The 22,814-nt window shown below is 40.9% G+C and overlaps 3 protein-coding genes across 3 annotated transcripts; 2 read left to right on the top strand and 1 right to left on the bottom strand.

Moving 5' to 3' along the window:
- Window positions 1-13: 13 nt before the first annotated feature.
- On the top strand, window positions 14-13,589 carry prtgb (protogenin homolog b (Gallus gallus)). Its single transcript, XM_057330490.1, has 19 exons — window positions 14-80; window positions 760-1,059; window positions 4,062-4,206; window positions 4,350-4,483; window positions 4,560-4,859; window positions 4,940-5,099; window positions 5,182-5,429; window positions 5,615-5,779; window positions 6,145-6,459; window positions 8,087-8,272; window positions 9,532-9,627; window positions 10,750-10,936; window positions 11,013-11,140; window positions 11,221-11,391; window positions 12,372-12,554; window positions 12,640-12,751; window positions 12,846-12,987; window positions 13,070-13,186; window positions 13,299-13,589. Exons 1-19 carry the CDS (start codon window positions 14-16, stop codon window positions 13,587-13,589), a joined length of 3,447 nt encoding a protein of 1,148 aa, XP_057186473.1.
- Window positions 13,590-18,362: 4,773 nt separating this feature from the next.
- rsl24d1 (ribosomal L24 domain containing 1) lies at window positions 18,363-20,412 on the top strand. Its single transcript, XM_057329597.1, has 6 exons — window positions 18,363-18,516; window positions 18,856-18,969; window positions 19,184-19,256; window positions 19,341-19,404; window positions 19,807-19,892; window positions 19,972-20,412. The coding sequence occupies exons 1-6, from the start codon at window positions 18,436-18,438 to the stop codon at window positions 20,037-20,039; spliced, it is 486 nt and encodes a 161-aa protein (XP_057185580.1). The 5' UTR covers window positions 18,363-18,435; the 3' UTR covers window positions 20,040-20,412.
- A 161-nt stretch (window positions 20,413-20,573) lies between these two features.
- plex9.1 (PML-like exon 9.1) lies at window positions 20,574-22,672 on the bottom strand. Its single transcript, XM_057329596.1, has 3 exons — window positions 22,380-22,672; window positions 22,074-22,142; window positions 20,574-21,994 (listed from the first exon to the last, which is right to left on the bottom strand). The coding sequence occupies exons 1-3, from the start codon at window positions 22,432-22,434 to the stop codon at window positions 21,507-21,509; spliced, it is 612 nt and encodes a 203-aa protein (XP_057185579.1). The 5' UTR covers window positions 22,435-22,672; the 3' UTR covers window positions 20,574-21,506.
- Between the last annotated feature and the right edge of the window lie 142 nt (window positions 22,673-22,814).

Consider the following 22,814-nt stretch of genomic DNA (forward strand, 5'->3'; position numbering starts at 1 on the left):
GAATTGTTGATAAATGGCGTCTGTGAAATGGATCACACATCAGCGTTTGCTGATTTTATTCTGGATTATCTCGTTTTCAGGTAAGAGATGTTGTATTGTTGTATATTTGGATAAGAGTCCCAGTGCGCAAACGGTGGAGAGGAGACGGTTCATGGTGTTGCGATGCCGTAAGCAATGTAAACAACTCTGAAACTGCATTCAGATTATATTATTAAGACCATTTACGAGTTGTCCAGATAATTCATTGTTTGTCTGTTGTGGTGATAATCTGTCACTGACTCGTTCGTCTTTCGAGTAATCGGGATGGAGGAAACACACGTGACACTGTTTGGGTACCAGCAATTAAATTGCATTTGTTTTTGAATTCCAGAATAAAGTCTTACACGACCAGTAGTGTATTAGATATGTTATCAGTTGACATCATGCATTGAAGAGTTAACTGTTTTTTTTGTAGTTAAAATAATTTGTTATGGTTAAATCAACATGACTACATTATGAGACACCAATGAAAGTCATTTTAAATGTTCAGATCAGGTGAAAATAGCTCTTTAACGTTTTACTTTATGAAATGCTGATGAAAACATGAAGATCTAAGTGAAAATGAATCAATGGCAGGCTGGTTCTTCTCTGTAAATTGACCGTGACTAAAAGGATTAAATGTGTTCAAAAGGCTTGCTCCCTCATAAAGCTTTAAGAAAAACTGCCTTCGTGATGTTTAGTTTGTTCAGCTCATATTGTAATGGAACGTCTCTCCCGCAGCCGTTTCTTGTGTTAGTGATTTGGCTTTCGTGGTGGAGCCCAGTGACGTACGAGCATCTGGAGGTGAGCAGGTTTCTCTGGACTGCCTGGCTGAAGGCGAGCCGCCCGCCGCCGTGGAGTGGATGAAGGATGGCATCCGTGTCCAGGAGAGTGACCGTGTGCAGGTCCTGGCCAACGGAACGCTGAGCATCACAGATGTGAGGAGTTCACCAGAACAATCAGATGAAGGTGTCTACCAGTGCCTTGCCCAAAACAAACACGGAGCCATCTTGAGCCAAAGATCACGTCTCGCAATCCCAGGTGCGTGCAATGAAACCTTTTCCTTTCAAAATCAGTCTAGGCCAAACATTCAGCAACGACATGTGATGCGTGGGCCCACAAACAGATTCTCGTGTTGTGTAAGCGCGTTGTATGCAGTTCTCGCTGCGGCCTCCAATGCGATTGTTTGCTGGCCGGCCACACACAGAAATCTGTTAAGGGCTATTCGCTGGCTTCCATTGTCCCCGGTGGCCCGAGAGGAGCGAATAAAGGCCTGTTGTGGACACATCTGTGTCTATTCAACTCCCTGAGCCCTGACCTTCACAAACACCTGCAGAAGTTCAAGCACAACCGAACGGCTGTGGCCGTGTGGATTTCACATCTTTGACGCTCAGAGAATGTTTCTGTATGTGCACCTGTGGCTGGGTAAAGTACGTGAAGTTTAAGTCACCCAGCATAGGTTCATTTCTAAACTCAATAATTCATGGAGAAATTAAATATCTTTTTTTATAAAAGAAAATATGTTTCGCTCGTGTATCTTTTTAAAAAGCAGACCAAACATGTCACTCTCGTGTATCTAAGGCGTTGAGGGGTAACTCGGGCAGAAGGGGGTGTTTTGCGGGTGAGTGGGCCGGGAGGGGTGGTATTGGTCTGCTTCACTGCCCGTCTGTCTAAAGGCCGTCGGGAGAGGTCAGCGGGTCACCGGGGTTGTGGGATCGTCTTTATTCCACAGCAGTGTGTTGACCAGCGGCTCGCCCTGATGTCCACATCCAGCCCGACTGATGCGGTGCTCTCTTCTCTTTCACTAATGTTGCTCTTTAGACCTGCAGTCAGTTGTCAGGGTTTGTGACGGAGAGAAAGCAAAGGGGTCTGAAAGGAACGGCTTGGTGGTCTTTGGACTTAACCTTGATTTTGTTCTACGGCTTTCTGTCTCAGGCAACGGCCCCATTATTTAAAATCACATTCACGCCAAACGCTGGAGTTAAAACTCAGTTCAATTCAAAACAACTTCAAGTTGTTCGTAAATTACAATTATTAACTAGACCGAGTGCATGACTAAATATGAGTATGACGACATGTCAGGGCAAAAGAAAGAAACCCCCAAGTGACCCCAAGTCAAAAGTGCATGAAAATTAAACGATCACATTGGTTACGGTCCTGAAATATAACATCCAGTGCAAACTCTTGATCCTCGATTGATTTTGAGGTGAAATGTTTTGAAGGGTTCTTGGAGATATACACATTTGACTCTCTGTTTTTATTATAAATGATATTAGACTCATTCTCCGTGCTCGAGTCTTTTTTCTTCTAAATCCAGGGTTTGTTTTAATGACGTTCGTGACGTAGAGACACATTTAATCTGAGATGAAACTCACTGAACAGACGGACTAGAGAGACCTCTGATCTTTAGAAAGGAAGCCTTTGTGCTGTTTGACCCCGGCATTGATCTGACCTCTGATGACCCCGCTGACCTCACCGGACACACACACACACACAGAGCAGATCCTCCTAAAGATGTCTGATTATTACTGCCAAGAGATCAGATGTGTCAAAAATGTTTTATTTGTGATTTCATTGCTTTCACAATACTGTCCGCAGCCCCATAAAAAGCAGTACCACGGTATTACCAGGGTAATATGGCAGTAGGATGTTTTTTTAAAGAACACTGAATATAATTTAATAACACGGTCATTCATTCTATAGCGTAAATGCAAAGGTTTTTTACATTTGGGAGCGCTTGGAGATCTTGAGCCTGATTTCTGAGAATGATCTCTGTTTGCCGAGATTGTGAAGAGTTTAATCTGAACGTCCGTTAGCTGTAATTGCACCTCAGATGTAAATCAAGGAGTGTTTTAATACTGAACTTTAGCGGGAAGTGAAGAATCATTGATTTCCTTTAGCGGGAGGAGGAGACAAAACCCAGGGGCTTGTGGGTAAAATGAATGTCCAGTGTCCCTCATCGGGTTCATGTCGTCACTTCGGTCTGCGATGGTTCCGTGTTGATTTCTTTCAGGTGCTGTAAATGTTAGTTTTGTGTGACGTCTTAAACACAGTTTGAGCTCATTTGTGGGTGCACAGACACAGCGATGGAGAATAGATGGAAGTGTTATTGATTTCTGCTGATCTATAAAGTTCATCATTCACTGTCATTGGTCGATTGATCCATTGATTCGACCAGCTGTTTATTAGTGGCTGACCTGCACGTTAACAGACAGCCAATCACAGATGAGATCAGATCTTACAAGATTTAGATATGAACGAAATCTGATTATTGTCTGCTGGATCAAAACAAGCTATTACAGCTTTTAAAGGTTTTTTATTATTTCTAATACCTTCTGATTTCTGTTTGTTGTCTGTGTTGTGTGGATTGTTTATCTAGTTTGTGTTTTAAACGAGCAAGACTAGCGAACACACTGTCAGTCCACTCAAAAATAAAAATGCTGTCATCATTTACTTTCTGTCATGTGGTTTACCTGTGTGTGTGTGTGTGTGTGTGTGTGTGTGTGTGTGTGTGTGTGTGTGTGTGTGAGAGTCTTTCTTCAGCGGGACATGAGAAGATATTTTGAGAAATCTCTCAGTGGTTTTGTGTTCATACATGTGTTTGATTATCAACATTCTTCAAAATATCTTCTTTTGTGTGCTACAGAAGAAAGAAACTCGTACAGCTTTGATGTGAGAATAAATAAATGAAGGAACTGTCTCTTTAAATGATGTTAAAAGTGAAAACCGGCTGTGTGTTTTCAGTTAACGTTCACTCTTATCATTCAGACGTTCTCATTATTGATTATGGATTTGTCTGGGTCAGTAACCCGAATAGTTTTAAAAGCTATTCTATTGATTTGAGACAGACATGCAATTACTTTCACCATGGAATCAAAATGTACCCTGTTTACTTGCTAAAAACATCCTTTTACAGTGAATGATTTCCTCAAAAAGTATCATTTTTTCACAGATATGTGATATCCCTCCTCTTATTGTGCATGTCGCATCCCACGTTTCATGTTTAAAGGCTCAGTTATTCTCTCTCTTCTTGTCTTGTTCAGGTATGTTGTCGATGGTATCTCAGCCCGTCCCGGTGAAGGTGTCGCTGGGATCTGTGGTCAGATTCTCCTGTAGTGTTAGTGGAGACGCCGCACCTGTCATCACCTGGGACCTCAACCAAAGATCTTTACCTCTGGATTCAGACAGGTGCGCACGCAGAACTTCACATATCAAATCATCTTCATTCAAAAGTGAATAAAAATGTATCGCGTTGGATTTTAAAAATAAATAAATAATGAGCATGAATGAATATTTGTGTGTGTTCAGTGAACATTTTTTCATTGTCTCAGAATCACAATTTTGCCAAATGGAGCGCTGCAGATCCGCGACGTGACAACGAGGGATGCTGGGAAATATCGCTGTTCGGCAACAAACGCGGCCAGTCGCGTCAGGAGCAAAGACGCCGAGCTCATCGTCACGCCAGGTTTGTGTTTCTTTCGCAGAAAACGTTTGTTTAGCTTTGTTCGAACACATTAAAATCTGTTCTGTTCTCGGTCCAGCGTTGGTCCCGTGGCCTCTCGAGATGAAGCCACAGATCGTAGCAGCACCTCAAAACATCACCGTCAGTGTCAATGGACCTGCGGTTCTGGAGTGTATGGCCGAGGGAAAACCCCGGCCGCTGGTGTCGTGGAGCAGGGCCGACTCCAAACCCATAGATGTGTTCGGCACCAAGGTGATGGGAAACGGTAACCTGGTCATCTCTGTCGTGAAGGCGCATCACGGCGGCACGTACCTGTGTCGAGCGACGACGCCGGGGACGCGTAACTACACCACAGCGACCGCAACCCTCACCGTGCTCGGTAAGAAAGTCTTTGCGCTGCAAACACATCTTCTGTCTGTGTAGGCGATGGCGTTAAACAACAAAAAGTGCATTTTACAGTTCCTCCATCTTTCGTGGAGAAACCAGAGACTCAGACCCGTCCGAGAGCCGGCACAGCCCGCTTCAGCTGTCAGGCCAAAGGGACGCCTGCTCCTCGCATCTCCTGGTTTAGAAACGGTCAGATGATCAGCTCCAATGGCCGCACCAAGATGTACAACAGGTAACACCAAAACCTAGCGTGGAACACATTTCAAGACACCGTCTGTTGTGATACTGACCCGTTTGTTTTCATCGTCCGGCAGTAAGCTGGTGATAACCCAGATCATTCCGGAAGACGAAGCTTTTTATCAGTGCCAGGCGGAGAACTCTCAGGGTTGGGTTCTGTCCGCGGCCCGTCTCGTCGTGATCCAGTCAGACGACCGGCCCGGTGCACCGCGACACGTCCACGCGGAAACCATCTCCAGCTCCGCTATCTTACTGGCGTGGGAACGGCCGCAGTACAACGCCGAGAAAGTGATCGCTTACTCCATACACTACACGAAGACGGACGGTGAGTCTGGAAATGAGATTCGAGAGGTTTTCAGCGCTTTTCACACTTAAAGACACAGGACCTGCTTTACTGCCAACGAGACAAATAGCGTCAATAGTGTAGAATACGTTTGCTTGTCCTCCGCACCTGTAATCTGGTATTCATCTAGATTTGAGAGAGTCGTTCAGAAATGTTCGTGATTTCAGGTCTGAATAACGAAGAATATCAGGCGGTGATCGGAAACGACACCACCAGTCACATCGTCGATGATCTGGAGCCGGCGCGCAACTACGCGTTTTACATCGTCGCTTACATGCCGATGGGTGCAAGTCGCATGTCGGAGCAAGTCACGCAGCACACGCTGGAGAACGGTGAGATAAAACGCACATTTCCCACAATGCACTGCTGCAGCGTCTGCTGTAACCGGTCAGATGTCTGTGATCTTGAAAAGAGTTTCACAGCGATGAGATGAAATGAATAGCAAAGTAGTCCCACGTGTCTAGATGTACCCCAACTAGATTTGAGAAATGTTTTTGAGATCATATTGACTTTAGATTGCAGACGAGACAAATCACAGAGAGCATCTCTTCTGAAATTTTAATGACAGAGACATCTCTGACTCTTTTTCTCAAGAGAAATATCCGAGACACACATGAGACTTCAGCAAGTGTCCGTGTGCTCTAATCTCATTCATGTCTATGCGAGATCTCATCTGTGAGTTTTCTCTTGTCTCCAGTGCCTCTCCGTACACCTGAGTTCAGTCTGACGAGTCGCAGCCCAACCGATATTCTCGTGTCCTGGCAGCCGCTTCCTCCCAAGCTGAGTCGCGGGCGAGTGTCTGCGTACCGTCTGTCTTACCGGACGGCGGCGGACGAGCAGGTGACCTCCGTTGAGCTGCCCGTTCAGGGTGAGAACAGCACTCAGCATCTTCTTCGGGGTCTGCAGGCCGACACCATCTACCTGATCCGTATGTCAGCATCTACTCGTGTGGGCTGGAGTCAGCCATCCGCCTGGAGCTCTCATCGAACTCCCAAAACGTCCAGCGCTGCAGGTGAGAACCGACATCGTGCTTTGACTTGTGGTCCGAAATGCAAAACTTCATAGAAATCGTATTTCTTATGAAGCTCGTTGAAGTGACAAACTTGCGTTTCTCTCTATTTGTCAGCTGATTATTTCTTCGGTTTGTATTTTGGGTTCTATCTTCTGTGATTCTGACACATGGGTTGCAACATTTACTTTTGGAAGATTGTGCTTTATTTGACGCTTTGTTCTGAAAGGATCGGACACACCAAAGGCACTGAAGTGAGCTGGGCGGTGACAGATGCTTTAGATTTAAACCTGGCTTTATTTCTGCAGTCTGTTTGTTACTCGGTGACCCTTGACCCCGGCTGCCACTCAAGAGTTAAGCACGGCTCAGTTTCGGGTCATGGCAGAGAAGGGTAGGCTGGTAGGCTGAAAAGAAAAGATGTGTTTAAGGGACGGGACTCTGAAAACCTTTTCTTCCGTTCAGCTTTTTTCTGATGGATATTTGCTCAAACAGAACCGTTCTCTTGTGTTTAGTTAGTCTGGCTTTTTGGAAACTTTCAGATAAGCTTAAAACAAGTTTACGCTCTCAGAACAAAAACGAATCACGTGCAACTAGATATTAAAAGTTTCTGAAGATAGACTGAGTGCTTCTTTTCCATACAAAACCATGACGCTGAAGAATTGTGTTGTTGTTATGCAGTTGCTGTTTCCATCCAGATAGCACAGATACGTCTGTAAGACGTCTTCTAAAGGTCTGCTGTGTAAAAACATCAGAAAAACATCCTAGAAAAAGCAGTTTTATATACATTCTAAATCATAAACATGTCACAGACATCTTCGAAATGTCTATATGGCATCTGACAGCAAACGCTCAAAAAAATATGTCTTGCAGACGTCAAATAGACGTCTCTGAGATGCATGTGTGCTATCAAGGTATGCTGTTGCTATGGTGTTTTGCGTGTTTTTACTCTGTTGCCATGCTGGTTCTAGGGTGTTTTGAGTGTATTAGTGGGTTGCTTTGAGTATTCTAAGTGGGTTGCTATGGAGTTGCCTTGGTGTTCTGAATGTTTATACTGGGTTTTCTGGGCGGCTGCTAGGTCAAAATATTCTGTTCTCTAGTCTCTGCTTTGTTTGGACAGACAGAAAAAAAGGTTTTTGTCCATTTCTCAACCATTTAGATGTCTGAACAACAATGAATTCTAGTGTCTCAGACTGAGCGGTCAGATCAGATGTGAAGTAGTTTCAGTCAAAACTGGTCATTTCTCAATGTGAGCATTATTAATAGTAAAGCTTGACTTAATAAACACTGTCTCTCAAACACAATCCATCTTAATGTGATAACACCGAAGTGAAGATGTTGTTAGACTCATAATAAACTCCTCAAAGCCTCCGGCTGATGTGAAATCGATGGCCGGATGGAGATGTTTGGTCGAAACCGATGTTATTTATTTAACAGACTGTACTGCCCACAGCATTGTTTCTTATAAACGAGACTTCATTGATTTAGTTCCTTCATGTCTTACAAACAGAAATCAATGATAAAGCGCAGTTTCCCACCACGTTCATGTAGAACACGTTTAGAGTCATTAAACAACAATATTATAATGTGGTTAAGATCATTCAAACAACTAAACGTCTGTTCTCATCCTCAGTGCCTCCTGCACCGAACCTTGAGCTTGAACCTCAAAACTGCACGTCTGTGACGGTCCGCTGGCATCCGGCCCCCAGTGATGCCGTCGTCCATGGATACAAGCTCTCCTTCCACCCTGACAGCCAATCAGAGGACTCCGTTATTCAGCTGCCCGCACAGGACCACCAGTACACCATCGCCGGACTCAGTGAGTAAAAAACAACTTCTCTTAAAAATTTAAGTTCATTTGGTGGCTCACCAGTAAATCAAGTATAAAATATAAGATTGAATTGAATCAGGCAGATGCTCATTAGTACACACATGAGTTAAGAGGAAGTGTTTAAATTTTAAAAACATTACACACATTTTCAAACGTAACTCAGAAACACAAGTCTGAGGAAAGAAATATCCCATTTTTTTTATTGACTATATTTACTCAAATCTTTTCTTTTGTGTTTGCATCTGAATGGATCTGGCCGGACTCACAATTCCAATTTTCTCTCTGATCAATAATGACCTTTTTCTTCTGGTCAGATTTATGCACGGTTGGCCTGGCCGCGCTATTCACGCCTTTGTCCGTGTCACGTAATATCCCCTCGGTGTCAAAGGTCACACCCCAGATGTCTGCTTCAAGTTTTCCCATCATTCCCCAGCGCTTCTCCACGGCCGTCTATTGTGCTGGGGTTTAAGGTCGGGCAGATGCCCGTGAGACCGTCCCCTCCTCCATCCTCCGTCCACCTCTCCAGCTGGACATCCCAAACAAAATATCAGAACATTTTAGGATTATATACTTCAGGAAAAATCTCCCAGTAGTGTAAATTGTTCCAAACTCACATGCTGTCATATAAAATAACATTAGAACTAGTAAATACAAACAACATTTTTGTACAATTTATTTAAGATTGATAACTTAGAATGTTGCCAAATTAGACTGATTTAAAATGAAAGATTATTATTCAGCACAATGTCACAGTCTTGCTTGTTTTCCACAGATTGACATTATAACTACCGTGAAGTTTTATCTGGGTCTGACCACAGACCTCAGGTCATAAAGCTGCGACGGCAGCTGAACTGCACCTGTGCCCTATGACCTCTGACCTTCTGCCCCAAAAGCTTGAAAACACCCAAACCGCCTGATACCTCGCATACTGAACAGCTCTCAAACTCAACCCTGTGTTAAACACACAACTACTAACTAGAGCTTAACTACACCACAAAACACAACATTGTCTTATATTAGTGTACAAATGTAAAAATATCAAATTAACGCATTCAGAATCACAAACGTCTTCATTTTCGTTTCTCATTCAAATTAATCTTGTTGTACTTCGGCTTAGTCAGTAAAGAGAGACGTTAATACGCTCCCCCTGGTGGTTGGGTGATGAACTGCACATTTGAGTCTGATGCTAATGACAGAACAAATCTGAAAAACAGTGACGTGATGTTTTTATTGATTGTGTTCTACAGGTCCAAGAGTGAAGTATCATGTGAAGATTCTGGCGTTCAGTGTTGATGGTGATGGATATCAGGCACATCAGACTGTCAACCCTCCTGCATGTCCCTGTAAGTCCATTCAATTCAGAATTTACATTTTTAAATGTGGGTCTGATATTATATTTCCAATTGCATGTTGGGAATATAGGCGTTAGACATTTTCACGTTTTCATATGGAACTTTTATTGTGATTTGTAATATAATTCAATAATGTGATACAGTATTATGACAGCTTTGAAGTATTTCGCAAAAAGTTTTGTTTCTTTCTCGTTAAACAAGTTTGACCATTTTATTTTAAAAACTTGCGAATAGTTACATATACAAAAGTAAATAAATATTGTAAAAATAAATACACATTAGAACTTTTATATTTTAGTATACAGTAATATTACTTTTTTTCTCTTTTCTTTTCTTTTTTATTACAGTTTTGAGTTATATTACAAAAACTTCTATTTTGTTGCTTAGTTTGAAAACTTTTTCAAAAACAAAACAATAAAGTCTTGAATAGTTAAATACAAAAAGATTAATAAGAAAGCACCTGTTTCAGGCTTATTGAATTGAAAAAACGGAATATTTTCAATCAATATGTTTCAGGCTGGTGATTCATGATTACATCCAGATTCAAATTTAAAGTATTTGATCTTCTTTACGATAAATTAGGGCTGTCAAACGAATAATCGCCTACAGAATAAAAGTTTGTGTTTACATAATATATGTCTGTTTACTGTGCATATTATAAATACATACATATACGTGTATACATATTTATGAGATATTTACATGTATATATTTATATTTACTTTTTTACGTTTCATATTTTTCTTAAATATATGCATTTATGTGTTTATAGATACAAAATGAATATGCACAGTAAACTCAAACTTTATTCTCGATGTGATTATTCACGATTAATCGTTTGACAGCCATACTATAAATATGTTTTACTAAAAGTAACGTCGCAATTTGTGTCAGGTCTCAGGAGTTACGCAAAATAAAAAAAGCAGAGTTCATGCTTTTATTTTTATTTTAACTCTCATTTTTATTTACTACACCCAAAGCCAGAGGTATGTCATGAAATGACCTTTTATTATTTTGTAGATTGTGTGTTGAGGTTCTTGACAGTATCTGGTTCAAATATTAGGTACTTATTCTTTACGGAAACCGAGTCAGAAGTGGTTGTCTGTGTTTCAGCCGCACCAAACCGCAGACTGGCCGCTCTTCCTCCACCGGATCACGTTGACGCTAAAGCCAACAGTTCGTCTGCTGTGATTCTGAGCTGGAGTCGACCTGCGTTCAGTTCTGGAAAACCCGTCAGTTATTCCGTCCGCTGCGGACCCGTGAGTCCATCTGATGTCTGGGGTGTCCGCTACGTCCAGACGTGAGTCTCGATGTCTCATCAGTAAAGACCGTCTGTGGTGTGTTTGCAGCTGAATCACTTTGAACTCTCTCCTCAGAACCGAACAAACGGTGACGCTCACAGGACTGCGGCCCAACACTCGCTACGAGTTTGCGGTTCGTCTGCATATGGATCACATGTCCAGTCCCTGGAGCGCGACGGTCTATCAGAAGACTTCACTAGAAGGTACTGAAAGGGCTCTAGTCTGCGATATAAGATCAGAAATGAGACGGACGTTTCATGCACACGTGTGTTCTGCTCCACAGCTCCGTCCTCTCCTCCGCTGGGTGTGAAAGTGTCTCTGATCGATGACGGTACAGCGCTGGTGTCGTGGAGACCGCCGGATCAACCCAACCTGTCTGTGGCTCATTACACCATCCTGTACGCCTCACAGACCTCATGGCTCGCTGGTGAATGGCAGGTTCTGCAGAGAGAAGGTGAGCCGGACAGAAGCTCAAACCAAACTCTCTCTGAAAGATACTGAAATAATAGACACAGTCCTTATGTTCTTATTGATGTCTCGTTTAGGTCCCTTTCTAAAATCTTTTAGGAGAAATCAAAACACGCAAATGTTCTTGGCAGAGCATTGTGTTGCTAGAGAAAAATGTTATTGCTCAGATGTTTCTCTTCCGGCGCTCTCAATTGTGTTTTATTTAAAGTCCCAGTGAAATAAAAAAGGACAATGCCTATTTTTTCATGAAATATTGCAGCGTTTATTGTAAATAGGTTATCAGTGTGGGTCGTTCTCTTTTTAAAATTCCTGTGCCCTCATAATCTTTAGCTAAAATCTTTCCTGTAGTGACTATCCATCTTAGCTGATGTATGTTAGACGGGTTGGGCGGAGCATCCGTTAACTCCTCCCCTTCAACTGTCAGTCTGCTGCCAGCTCCATTTCAAAATGCAACGGCTGTTTTTATACATCCAATCAAATCACAGAGAAAGACGAAAGCCACGCCCACTGTTTTTCTCATTCGAAATTCCATTTCACTCGGAAATGCGTCAAAATACGGAAGTAAAAACGATCGCAACTTCTGTTTCAAGGGGACTTTAAGTCTCACATGTTTCACCTCAAATTGCTTAAATAAATAAAAACAGACGGGAAATTTTGGTAAGAATGCTGGTAAATCATCTGGATTTGAGTAAATGTGATGAGAAATGTTTGAGTTCAGACTTGACAAATCTGAGCTTAGATTGAGACATTAACGAGATCTCTTCTGAAATATCTGAGATGCACGTGAGACTTAAGCAAAACTTTCCATTTGTTCTCTGTATAATCTCACTGATGTCTAGGAGAAATAATTGAGATATTTAAGAGATCTCATCTGTTATTTTCTTTTTTTTATGGCAAATGTAAATTGAATGTAAATGAGAACGAGTTATCTCTTATCAGACTCATCCGTCGGGGTTTTTGTTTCAGGTACAGACACCATGGCTCTTCTGGAGAAGCTGGAGTCGGGTCATGTTTACCTGGTGAAGATCTCTGCGTCTAACCAGGCGGGCGACGGTCCGTTCTCCAGCACCGTTGAGCTTCAGGTGCTCCGGGCCAAACATCATCAGAGCAAAAACCCACGTCACACCGACAACCACGCCGAGCAAAAAGGTACACGCGCGTTTACTGCCGCTTTACGTGTTGTGTTGTGATTCGGTGTTTTGATGTGATTTTTCGCTCGTGTGTGCTTCAGCAGCATTTATAGACGGCCTTTACCACATCGATGAGAAATCCATGACGGGTATCATCATCGGTGTGTGTATCGCTCTCACCTGCATCGTCTTCTGCGTCCTCGTCCTCTTTACACGGTACCTTTATGGTTTTGTTTGTTTATTTTGAATGCTTAATTTAATTGTGTTTATCAAACCACAGAAATAAAAGTTGTTTTCATTCTCTCTGCAGGAAATCATCATCATCCTCAAAGATGATTGGACCGGTGAGGAATGAGGTCACGCACGGCGGGGTTTCATCAGCCAGTCAGCTTCGAGCGGAGAACACAGACGTTCACGTTCCGATGATGAGGACGCACTTCATTGATGCCAAAGTAATTGAAATGAATCGAAATGGCTAAAACTGCTGAAATGTTTGTTTGCTAAAATGTTTGTTTGTTTGTTTGTTTGTTTCAGGGAGGAGCAGGTTTGATAATAAACGGTGCGGGACTGATTATGAGTGATGCGCGGAGCAAACAGAAGAGATGGAACATCTTCAACAACAAAAAGAAGTCTGAGGCGAAGAACGACACGGCAAGTCATAAAACAAGCGATTTTCTCTAGAAATGAACTTTGACACCTACATTCCCAACACACGACTTAATTCTAACGTATAAAATGTGACGGCTAATGTTTGTATGAACAGGTGGAGGATGACCGCCGTGTTTATGAAGTTGGTAAGACGGTGCTGCGTTACGAGGAAGAGCAGCCGGTCGTCTCCGCTCAGGGCTCCTCTCTTCACATCTTATACCGTCCGCTCGGGGAGTCCGAGAGCTCTCAGACCAGCGACCCCGGCAGCCGAGAGACGGGTGATTCTGGAAACTGCTCTCAGGATGAGACGGAAACCAGCAGTCCGAGCGGAACCTCTTTTAGACCCGATGACCCCGTCCAAAAACAATCAAGGGAAACCGCCGTCTGTGTGGTGAGCTTGAGCTAGACCTCGGATGTTCCTCAGGGGTCATTCACACCGGAGAGATTTATAATACAGTATTCGTGCCAAAGATTCATGTCGGCGCGGTTGTTTTAAATAGCTTTAAAAAATCACAAATATTGTGGCTTTGAAAAACTTGCACTTCTCGGTCTCCATCTCTTCCGGATCTGTGCTGAAATATTCCTGGTATTCCAAAGATCAGATGAGCGTGTGTGTTAGAAATAATCAACGTCTTGTGATTCCTTTAATGTGCTTCACACAAACAGAAGTGACAGAGACGGAGTTTTGTACTGCTGTCTCTCTACCTCAGTCAATCTTTTGACCTTCTTACGGGATTTACACTTTACGGTGTCTGGCTTTATTCTGCAGTTTTATTTATTTATGAACATAAAGGTGTTTGGCTTAGAGTCCAAAAGTCGGTTGAATTGAAAAATAAGAATGTTTAAGTTTTTTTGTGTGTGTGTGCTTCATACAAGCAGAGAAATCTGATCAGAAATGTTAAATATTTCTTTCTAACATCATAGAAGTTTTGCGTTTGTAAATGCCAGGAAAAAAATGCGATGTGGCCTCAGACTTTTGGACTTAACAGAAATTTTTTTTTATTAACATGTTAAGATACTTCACGAGTTAATGTGCCTCAGGTTATAGAAAAAGGTTTGTGGACAAAAAAGCTGCTTTTATAGGGTCTGGATCAAAGGAGACTGAAAGATCCAGATTGACAGACGGAGCGATGAACATTAATACCTCGGTTTTATTTATTACATTTTCCTAGTTTTTGTTGTTTTTTGTGTAGCGCACGAGGATGAACGTTTTACGTTTGCCACGAGTTAGGGATCAAGTTGTTGATCTGTTTGTTTTGCTAGTTTTAAAGACGAGTTGTTTGTGAGGTTGTGCACCGTTTGGAGATTCATTGCCATGATGATTCCTAAGTGAAGGATTCGAATTCTGTTTGATTTACCATTTGTCTTTTAAGGAATGATCCAGGATCAGTACAAATCAAGATTTTTAAGCATCATCTATGATGGTTAGCACAGAAAAGACGTTATTTTACTGATGTGAAGTTAAGTCCTGGATGACTTTACAGCTGAAATGACATTCTGTCTTATCCTTCTGGAACGCAAAGACGTGCATTGTAAGTGTGTGTTAGAGTAAAGATGATTTGAGTTTTTCTATGAGAATTAACATCACACCTCAGATACTATAGACAGAGCTTAACTTGTACTGATCCTGGAACAAACGCTTCATGTTTTGGTGAATAACTAAAAACGTTTAAATGCTGGTGATGTTACTGCACCAGACACTGAAAGCTTTATGTGATGATGATGATGATGGCCTTATGATGAGAGGGTCATTTGCAATATGAAAAATATCCGATCCAAAGAATGAACAGAAAAATCATACAGAGATGCCAAATGATACCCATACCATTACCTCCAAAGATATATATTTATATTCCTGTATATTAAAAGTGCCAAAAGTCCACGTTCATCTTTACCTTTAATGGTACAGCCGAGCATTATTCCAATGTAGCTTTAGCGCTCAGATTTTGTGTGAGCGTGATATTTTTCTTCTGTACTTGATTCATGTTAGATTGTAGTGAAGCAGGTGTGGTGACAGATGCTAAAATCCAAAGAGTTGTGCACCTCTTTCAAAGGGTTGGACACAAATGATCGCAATAGTCTCATGTTTAACCAAAGTGTGTATCTGTGCAGTATGAATGATTAGTGTTTACTATGAAGCACATTTACAATAGCGAAGAATACAGTATGATCATAATCTTTATGGGACAACCCTTTTGACAGAGGTGACACAAAATAATCATTTCAGAAAGCAAAATAAATCTATACCAAAGATGAATACGGTCACCCCTGTATTGCGTAGACTTGACATTTTGTAATTCGTTCTCTTTTTTAAAGTTGCATTTTGTTTTGACTACGACTGCTCATCCACACATCTGTATGCCTGCAAAATATTTACCGAGTGTCTTATGGAGCATACGGTGCCATATGTAAATTACAAGTGAATGTAAAGAGTTTTCAAAAATAAAACCCACTTTTCAGTAGGGACGGAAAAATATGACTTTTCTCCGTATTTTACCTTAGTTTTTTATATTCTTATTTCAAAACTTGTCATACGTCTTGTATGTTATTTTTATGTGTAAATCCACATAAACACATTTTTTGTGAATGCCCAGTATCCAAACACAGGTTTGTTCAGGGCCGGGTCATCATCCTGAATCCAAACATCTGTCAGGATCTTTAATGGCCTTTTTGTTTCTGTGTGTATGTTTATGATTTGTATCGTTTGAGTCCCGCATGTGTTAACACAGAACACGTTGTATCAGTTTGGATGCCAAACAGTGGTCAGAACAATGCACAATATAATAAAATGTTTCTCAAAAGTAGCATTGTTTGATTCTTCGTTTTCTCTGTCTGATAGTTCAAAGAATGCAATCATTTTCTTTTGCCACAGTCACACCTCCACGTCCTCTTATGCGGTATGTTTACATCCCACCCAGAAGCTTGCGGTCCCTCTAATTCTTTCTCTTTCTACTCACAGGTTTGTCTAAAACAATTGTTGAAACTCATTATCTTAGCACTTCTTACTGACTTTTGTAAGTGCCTTAAGATTCTTAGATACTTTATAAGTAAATGCCAATAGAATTTGACTTGTATATAATTATAATGTAAAATACTTTACAGTTTGCATAGTAAAAATGGCAAGTATTATAAATATTGAAAAAGAGTAAAACAATTGTTTTATGTAATTGATGCTGCAGCGCTGATGCCAATGCACTTCACAGGCGCTTTAATTGGAATGACATTTCAGAAATAACATCAAAATAAAATCAAATGCATGAACTAGACTTAACGTCGTAGTGAGCAATATTAAACATTAACATCTATGTTGGTAGACATAGCCCTAACAATTTTTTAGAGCCGCTGTTTCTTTAAAGACCAGGCCAACGCAATTGAGAGGGAGGAGCTACAAACACTGCGTCATTATTTAAAGAGATCATTAAGACTTGTTCGATTTGATGCGGCACCGCAACAATGTCAGATTGTGTGTTTCTGTGAATACAGAACGAGGGGCTGAGGGTGCGTTGTGAGCCCCCCCAACACACAAGCCCAGGGGCGGACTGACCATCTGGCCACTAACGTATGGGGCTGTAACGGAGGCGTTGGCCTCTAACGTATGGGGCTGTAACAGAGGCGTTTGCCTCTAACGTATGGGGCCGGAACGGAGGCGTTGGCCGCTAACGTATGGGGCCGGAACGGAGGCGTTGGCCTCTAACGTATGGGGCCGGAACGGAGGCGTTGGCCGCTAACGTATGGGGCCGGAAAATTTTTTTTATTACACCAGATTTGCATATGAAGCAGTTCAGGTGCTTGAAATGCGGAACGAGTTTTCAAATTATTCATAGTCCCCCTAACACATTTTGGTCCCATACAAAACGATCACAAATAATACATAATGTAACGTTTAACTAACTAACTGCAAATGTTTTCGTACAGTGCACATGCCAAATATATTTCTGTAGTTTTAAATGTCTAGTGTAAGTGTTATTGTTACAGATTAGTTTCAATTCACTTCTGCCTTACGGTGCGTTCCAAATGGGATATATCGCCCTCCGAAGGGCCCTTCGGGGTGAAAACAATCATGGCCGCCATATTGAAGGGTCGTTCCAAACCAAAGTGCTCATAACTGGCCACTTCAAAGGGCCCTTCGGAATGAAGGATTTCCAAGGGTACATCTGATGGACACTTCGTGCTCCCTTGATTCTTTGCACAGATTCTTTGTGTAGTGACGGCACCTCCTTATGGGCACGGAAAGATGACGCAGAAGGGCACTTCAAGAAAGCTCCCTTTGAAGCAGTCACTCCCGATGGTAATCCCTTTGAAGGGCTTAGGGCATAGGGAACCCTTTGAAATGGAACTCAGGGTTATTTACCTTTAAATGTGTTGAATTGTTGATTTTCAAAAAGGTTGTCAACTGCATTGACAACCTTTTCTGTTCTGTTCTGCTCCTGCATTCAACAACAAATAAATCTTCAACCTATCCTACATTTGAGAAATGTGGGCAAATTTCTAAGAATGGCATTGGTGAAATGCAGTCATCTTCTGGTTTTATCAAAGATAAGTTGTTATAACCCAGATCAACCACAATTTTAGACATTCGACTTAACAAATCGACAGGCGCTAAAGCAATTTCTGCCTATTTTAAAAGTAGTGCAAATGAACTGACTACAGACTGGCTTCCCATATTTCAACAATCTTTGGATGGCGGCGGTGTTCCCATTAACATCCATAGTTTAACATCCATGAGGTGGTGATTTAGGAAGAAGCAGTTGAGTGGAAACTCATTCATAATTAAGTGCTATTTTTCTCTGTGTATAAAAGTGAATAACTCACAACAAATAAGCACTTTCATTGTATTAAGTTTTGTATCATACTATTTATATTAATAAATACAGAGTTTATATTTCAGTCGGTCTGAACGGCACCGCAATACGTCGAACAACAATGTTTTTAACCTCAGTTCCTGTTTTCAACGTCATTTCCTTGTAACCAATGGGAAGCGACACATGTGAGCCTAATTTAAATATAACCCCGCCTGCTAACCAATGAGATGTGTCGAGTGTCCCCACCAGCCCGTACTGCAGACTGCAGCCAGGTGTACTTGATAAGTCCAGGCAGAGTTGTAATGCCACTCCAGGCCTGCGTGTGGCAGTAAATCCCGCAGCCTGCTTCATGACGTCATTCGTAGGAACCGAAGCGACGCGCTTCCTTTTTCCGTTCGTGTGCGCAGTGTGCACGCACATGTACCCGTAAAATAATAATAATCCAGTAAAATGCGCATTGAAAAGTGTTATTTCTGCTCTGCTCCGGTTTATCCGGGACACGGCATGGCGTTTGTACGCAATGACTGTAAGGTAAGTCATCACACCGACTGTTTTTAATGATTATATTATTGTTGCGCTTACGGACGTGTTGATGTTTTTGTTGTAGAGAGACCGACAGACAGACCGTTATTAGTAAATCTCATATTTGTACTTATTTACATATTTTTATTACCTAATGGGTGATATTCCACTGCTGATGCTTCTAAATGTTTTTGAAAAATCGTTATCAAGAGATACCATGTCCAAAACCATTGCATTTCCATGGTACAGTTCCCCAAAACATGGTATTACCGATGCTTTTTTTATTTCGTGTCATATCATTCGTTTTTGTCAGTGCTGAGTTTCAATTGGTGTACGTGTGTTTTGTAGGTTTTTCAATTCTGCAGATCTAAATGCCACAAAAACTTTAAGAAGAAGCGAAACCCAAGAAAGACCAGATGGACCAAAGCCTTCCGAAAGGCATCAGGCAAAGAGCTGACAGTGGTGAGAGATTCAGATGCACTCAACACACGTGTCAACTGTTTTATTACCCTTTAATAATGAGATTAACAAATGCCATGTAGCTTTATAGACCAGTTTTGTGTAATGGCTGTAATTGTGTCAGCTGTCTCAGACATGTGTTTGTTTATGTGCACATGTGCTAGTTTCATGTCTCTAGTTTAGATCTCATTATGGTTCGGGTCATTCTGTTTGACAGGATAACTCATTGGAGTTTGAAAAGCGCAGAAATATTCCACTTAAATACAACAGAGAACTCTGGAGCAAGACAGGTACGTTTTTACACCATTAATGAAATGATAAATGTAATTCACTTTTTATAAAACATTTAATATGACTAACGTGTGTTGTTACAGTGGAGGCAATGAAGAAGGTTGAAGCTATCAAACAGAAGAGACAGTCACGATTTATCGTGAACAGGTGAGTGTTGTGAATTTGAAACCCTACATCATTTAAGCCCATACAAGCACTTTAGCTTGAAAAGTATTTTACTTTTCTAGAATATCTAGAACATCATATGTGTTTACATTTTTTACATATTTCTATGCAATTTGTACAGGACTTTTGTTTTCAACATTTAAAGTTATAAGTAGATATTATATTTATACAAGTATAAAATCGCATTGTATAAATACACAAATAGTCAATAGTATTTTATTTGTTAATTCATGTGGTGTTTAGGAATGGTAGTGTGACTTTTCACATTACCACACTATGTTTGAATGCAACAGTTCTGAGTACTGAATAGGTATCACCTATTGAGAAATCCAACCATTTGCTATTTCTAAAATCACTTAATTTGACATTTTTATATTTCCAAAGACTGAAGAAAGGCAAAGAGCTTGAGAAGGCAGCAGATATTAGTGAAATCAAGAAGAACATTCATCTCATCAAAGCTCCACACGCAGGTGAGATATCACACCAGTCTAACGTCACTGAGATGTGCTCCAGAAAACTCGTTTCCTCATGTGTCATGTCTGTCTTTAGGTCAAGCCAAACAGTTGGAGGACAAGATGGTCCAAAAGCTGGCAGAAGATGTGGAAATGGATGAGTAAAGAGGGAAGCCCACACAATTGGACTTTCATGTCTCTGGAGGTGCGGAGGATCTGTGTCATTTGTTTTGAAACAAAAGGCTGTGTTGATGATGTCAGAACTTTTACTCCACAAAAAATGAATTTTGAACACAAACCACTCGCTGAGACTATAACATGGAGCTGACCAGAGTTTTGCATTGTTTTTTCTCCAGATATATTCTGCTTTAAAGGTTCCTTTGTCCTAGTTCTTCTGAGGCTATAAAGAGATTGAGGCTATTAAAAACATTCATGTGTCGTGTGTGCTGTAACTGTTAATTCAGCTGAATATGAATACATGTATCAACATTAAAACAAATAAAATTTCATTAAAACCCTATATTATAATTATATATGTGTGTATGTAATAGTTTTGTGTGTCTGTAAATCAAATTTATTCTTAGAAACTATTTGATAGCTATAGTAAATTTTTCAGGAACATGTCATTGGTGTATTCATTAGTGTTTAATAATTAGGCCAACAATGATGCAATAGCTATATATTGATTTAATGTTCATATCCAAGTTATTTGCTGTTCGTCAGTGTCTCAATGTTTGCGTGAATGAGATTATTCATTTTAACATGGAAAATAAGATGACATGCAGATGGTAGATATGTAATAAAGATCCACTGATGCCAATAATCGGTTTCGGTCATAAACATTTTTTTCAGACTATCCGCTATAACATCAGTTTGATGTTTAATATTGTATGAATTAATAACATTCAGAAAGTTAATAATAATTTAATCTTCAGAATCGTCAGATAGCACGCTGAATAATCGACTCTCGGTATCAGTGGATAAATTCAGTATCTGTAGTATATAGTCTAGTTACTAACCATCATGGTGTGTTAATGAGTTCACTACCATTAAAATAAAAATTCTGTAAGTATTTACATGAAGAGTTTATTTGCAAAAAAAGATCAAACAGATACATGATTTCACCATGTATAATGTTATGATTTATCATTTCAAAAACGTTAATCGCATGCAGTGCATTTACAAATTCCAATTATAATGCTTTTAGACAATAGCCATTGTCATTTCAAAACTGACAGAACCGGAAATGTAAAAGAACAATTTCACCAACTAAACCACTAATCTTGAGTTTAGTACACAAACGTTGTGACGAAACAAAAACTGCAATATTTTTCAATGATCAGTGTTTCTAATAAGGAAGTACAAATACATTCTGAAATGTATACTTTGGAGACGAAAACGTCAATTATATTATTAGCTCAAATGTATGCCTGTATTTCAATACATCAACATACATTTGTACCGTTTCTGTATTTAAACATGTATCTGTATTTCCTAGTTCAACATTTATTTATACACTGATTTTTTTATTTATATTTGTCACTTTTCGTCTCCCACAATAGTTAACTACAAACTAAAGTTTCCTGAGCTGTGTCTGTAAAAGGGTGTGATTTTGTGCTTCATCACAAGCTCTTAAGAGGGTTTCCACACTCCGTAGAGCTCTTGTAGGGTCCGCGCGTCCTCGGTCGCATCATGAGCTCCGTACGTCTGTCGCAGGAAATGAAGGACGAGGAACGGCTGCGAGTATCTCTCCAGACGGAACATCTCCCTGCTCATACTCAGTGTGTCCACACACCCGGACACCACCTCCCCAAACTCCTCAGACAGCCCGAACTCCTTCAGAACCCTCATCAGAATGGGCCAGTCGAACCTTATGCTGTTATGTCCCACAAGAAAGGGTCTGTTGACGGTTTTGAGGAATGAAATGAATCCGGTGAGCGCTTGTCTGTGCGGAGTGGTTGACACGGGTCGCCGGTGGAGGTGTAAGGTTCCGTCGTGTACCGTCAGACCCGTGACTCGAGCGGCTCCGTCGGTCATACGGCACCGGGGCAGCATGTACGCGTTAAACGAGTTCTCTCCGCTGATGGCAGACAGCTGAACGATATCACAGGTTGACGTGTCTGTGGAAAAAGACATCTCGTTAAATCACAAGACAAATCTACTATTTATTAGTTTCGTGTTAAATAAAGTTGAATGTACCAAGTCCCGTTGTCTCGAGATCAAAAAACACGGGCGTTTCCACCCCATCATCAGAAATCATCACTTTACCTGTAAAACACAGTTAACATACAATATCAAATAACAACACACACGTAAACAACCTAACGTTACATTCCGCAAACACCAAGTTGTCAGCTTTTACAGCAATATCGATTTATCATTTATTTGTAAAGTGCAAACAGTGCTGTTACCATGGCGACTTTCTCGCTGCGTAAACAAGTCTAAACAACAACAACAACAAGCTTTCAACTCAACAAACAACGAAGAGAAAACACGAGAACTCACGATATATCCAGCCGAAGAGCCGCATGAGAAGTGAGATCAGATTCGTGAAGCACATGATCTCTACCGTGTTATCTGTCCGTTGTTCCGCCCCTCAGAAGAGTTTCAATTCTTCTCAGTGAAATAAACTCTATTCTGATGATGAATTGTGAGTGAGATCGGGTTTACGAAGCGCACGATCAGATCAGATCTTTGTCATTTCCGCGTCTCACATTGGTTTGGTTTATCCTAAGTGACGTGACTATTTTATTTTAATCAAATGATAAACCCGGAGTGAGCGCTGCGCTTCTTTTCCTCTTTTTTTTTATAAATGTCATCAGATTACTGTACAACAACGGTTACCATGGTAATAGTCATTCCCCTCCCAATAAAAAAGTGTACATAAAGGAACTTACTGGCTGTAAGTGAGCAAATCTCTACAAATACTTTAGATATGAC

Source organism: Triplophysa rosa, linkage group LG3 (assembly GCF_024868665.1).
Source record: "Triplophysa rosa linkage group LG3, Trosa_1v2, whole genome shotgun sequence".
Classification (NCBI taxonomy): Eukaryota; Metazoa; Chordata; class Actinopteri; order Cypriniformes; family Nemacheilidae; genus Triplophysa; species Triplophysa rosa.

Coding starts and splice junctions, on each gene's coding strand:
- plex9.1 (XM_057329596.1), bottom strand. CDS start 22,434: ATGTGCTTCACGAATCTGATCTCACTTCTCATGCGGCTCTTCGGCTGG. Junction 22,143..22,379: donor GCTCTTCGGCTGGATATATC/GTGAGTTCTCGT, acceptor TGTGTTTTACAG/GTAAAGTGATGATTTCTGAT. Junction 21,995..22,073: donor TCTCGAGACAACGGGACTTG/GTACATTCAACT, acceptor CTTTTTCCACAG/ACACGTCAACCTGTGATATC.
- rsl24d1 (XM_057329597.1), top strand. CDS start 18,436: ATGCGCATTGAAAAGTGTTATTTCTGCTCTGCTCCGGTTTATCCGGGA. Junction 18,517..18,855: donor TTGTACGCAATGACTGTAAG/GTAAGTCATCAC, acceptor TGTGTTTTGTAG/GTTTTTCAATTCTGCAGATC. Junction 19,257..19,340: donor AGAACTCTGGAGCAAGACAG/GTACGTTTTTAC, acceptor GTGTTGTTACAG/TGGAGGCAATGAAGAAGGTT.
- prtgb (XM_057330490.1), top strand. CDS start 14: ATGGCGTCTGTGAAATGGATCACACATCAGCGTTTGCTGATTTTATTC. Junction 4,207..4,349: donor TTACCTCTGGATTCAGACAG/GTGCGCACGCAG, acceptor TCATTGTCTCAG/AATCACAATTTTGCCAAATG. Junction 11,392..12,371: donor GCAGGTTCTGCAGAGAGAAG/GTGAGCCGGACA, acceptor TTTTTGTTTCAG/GTACAGACACCATGGCTCTT.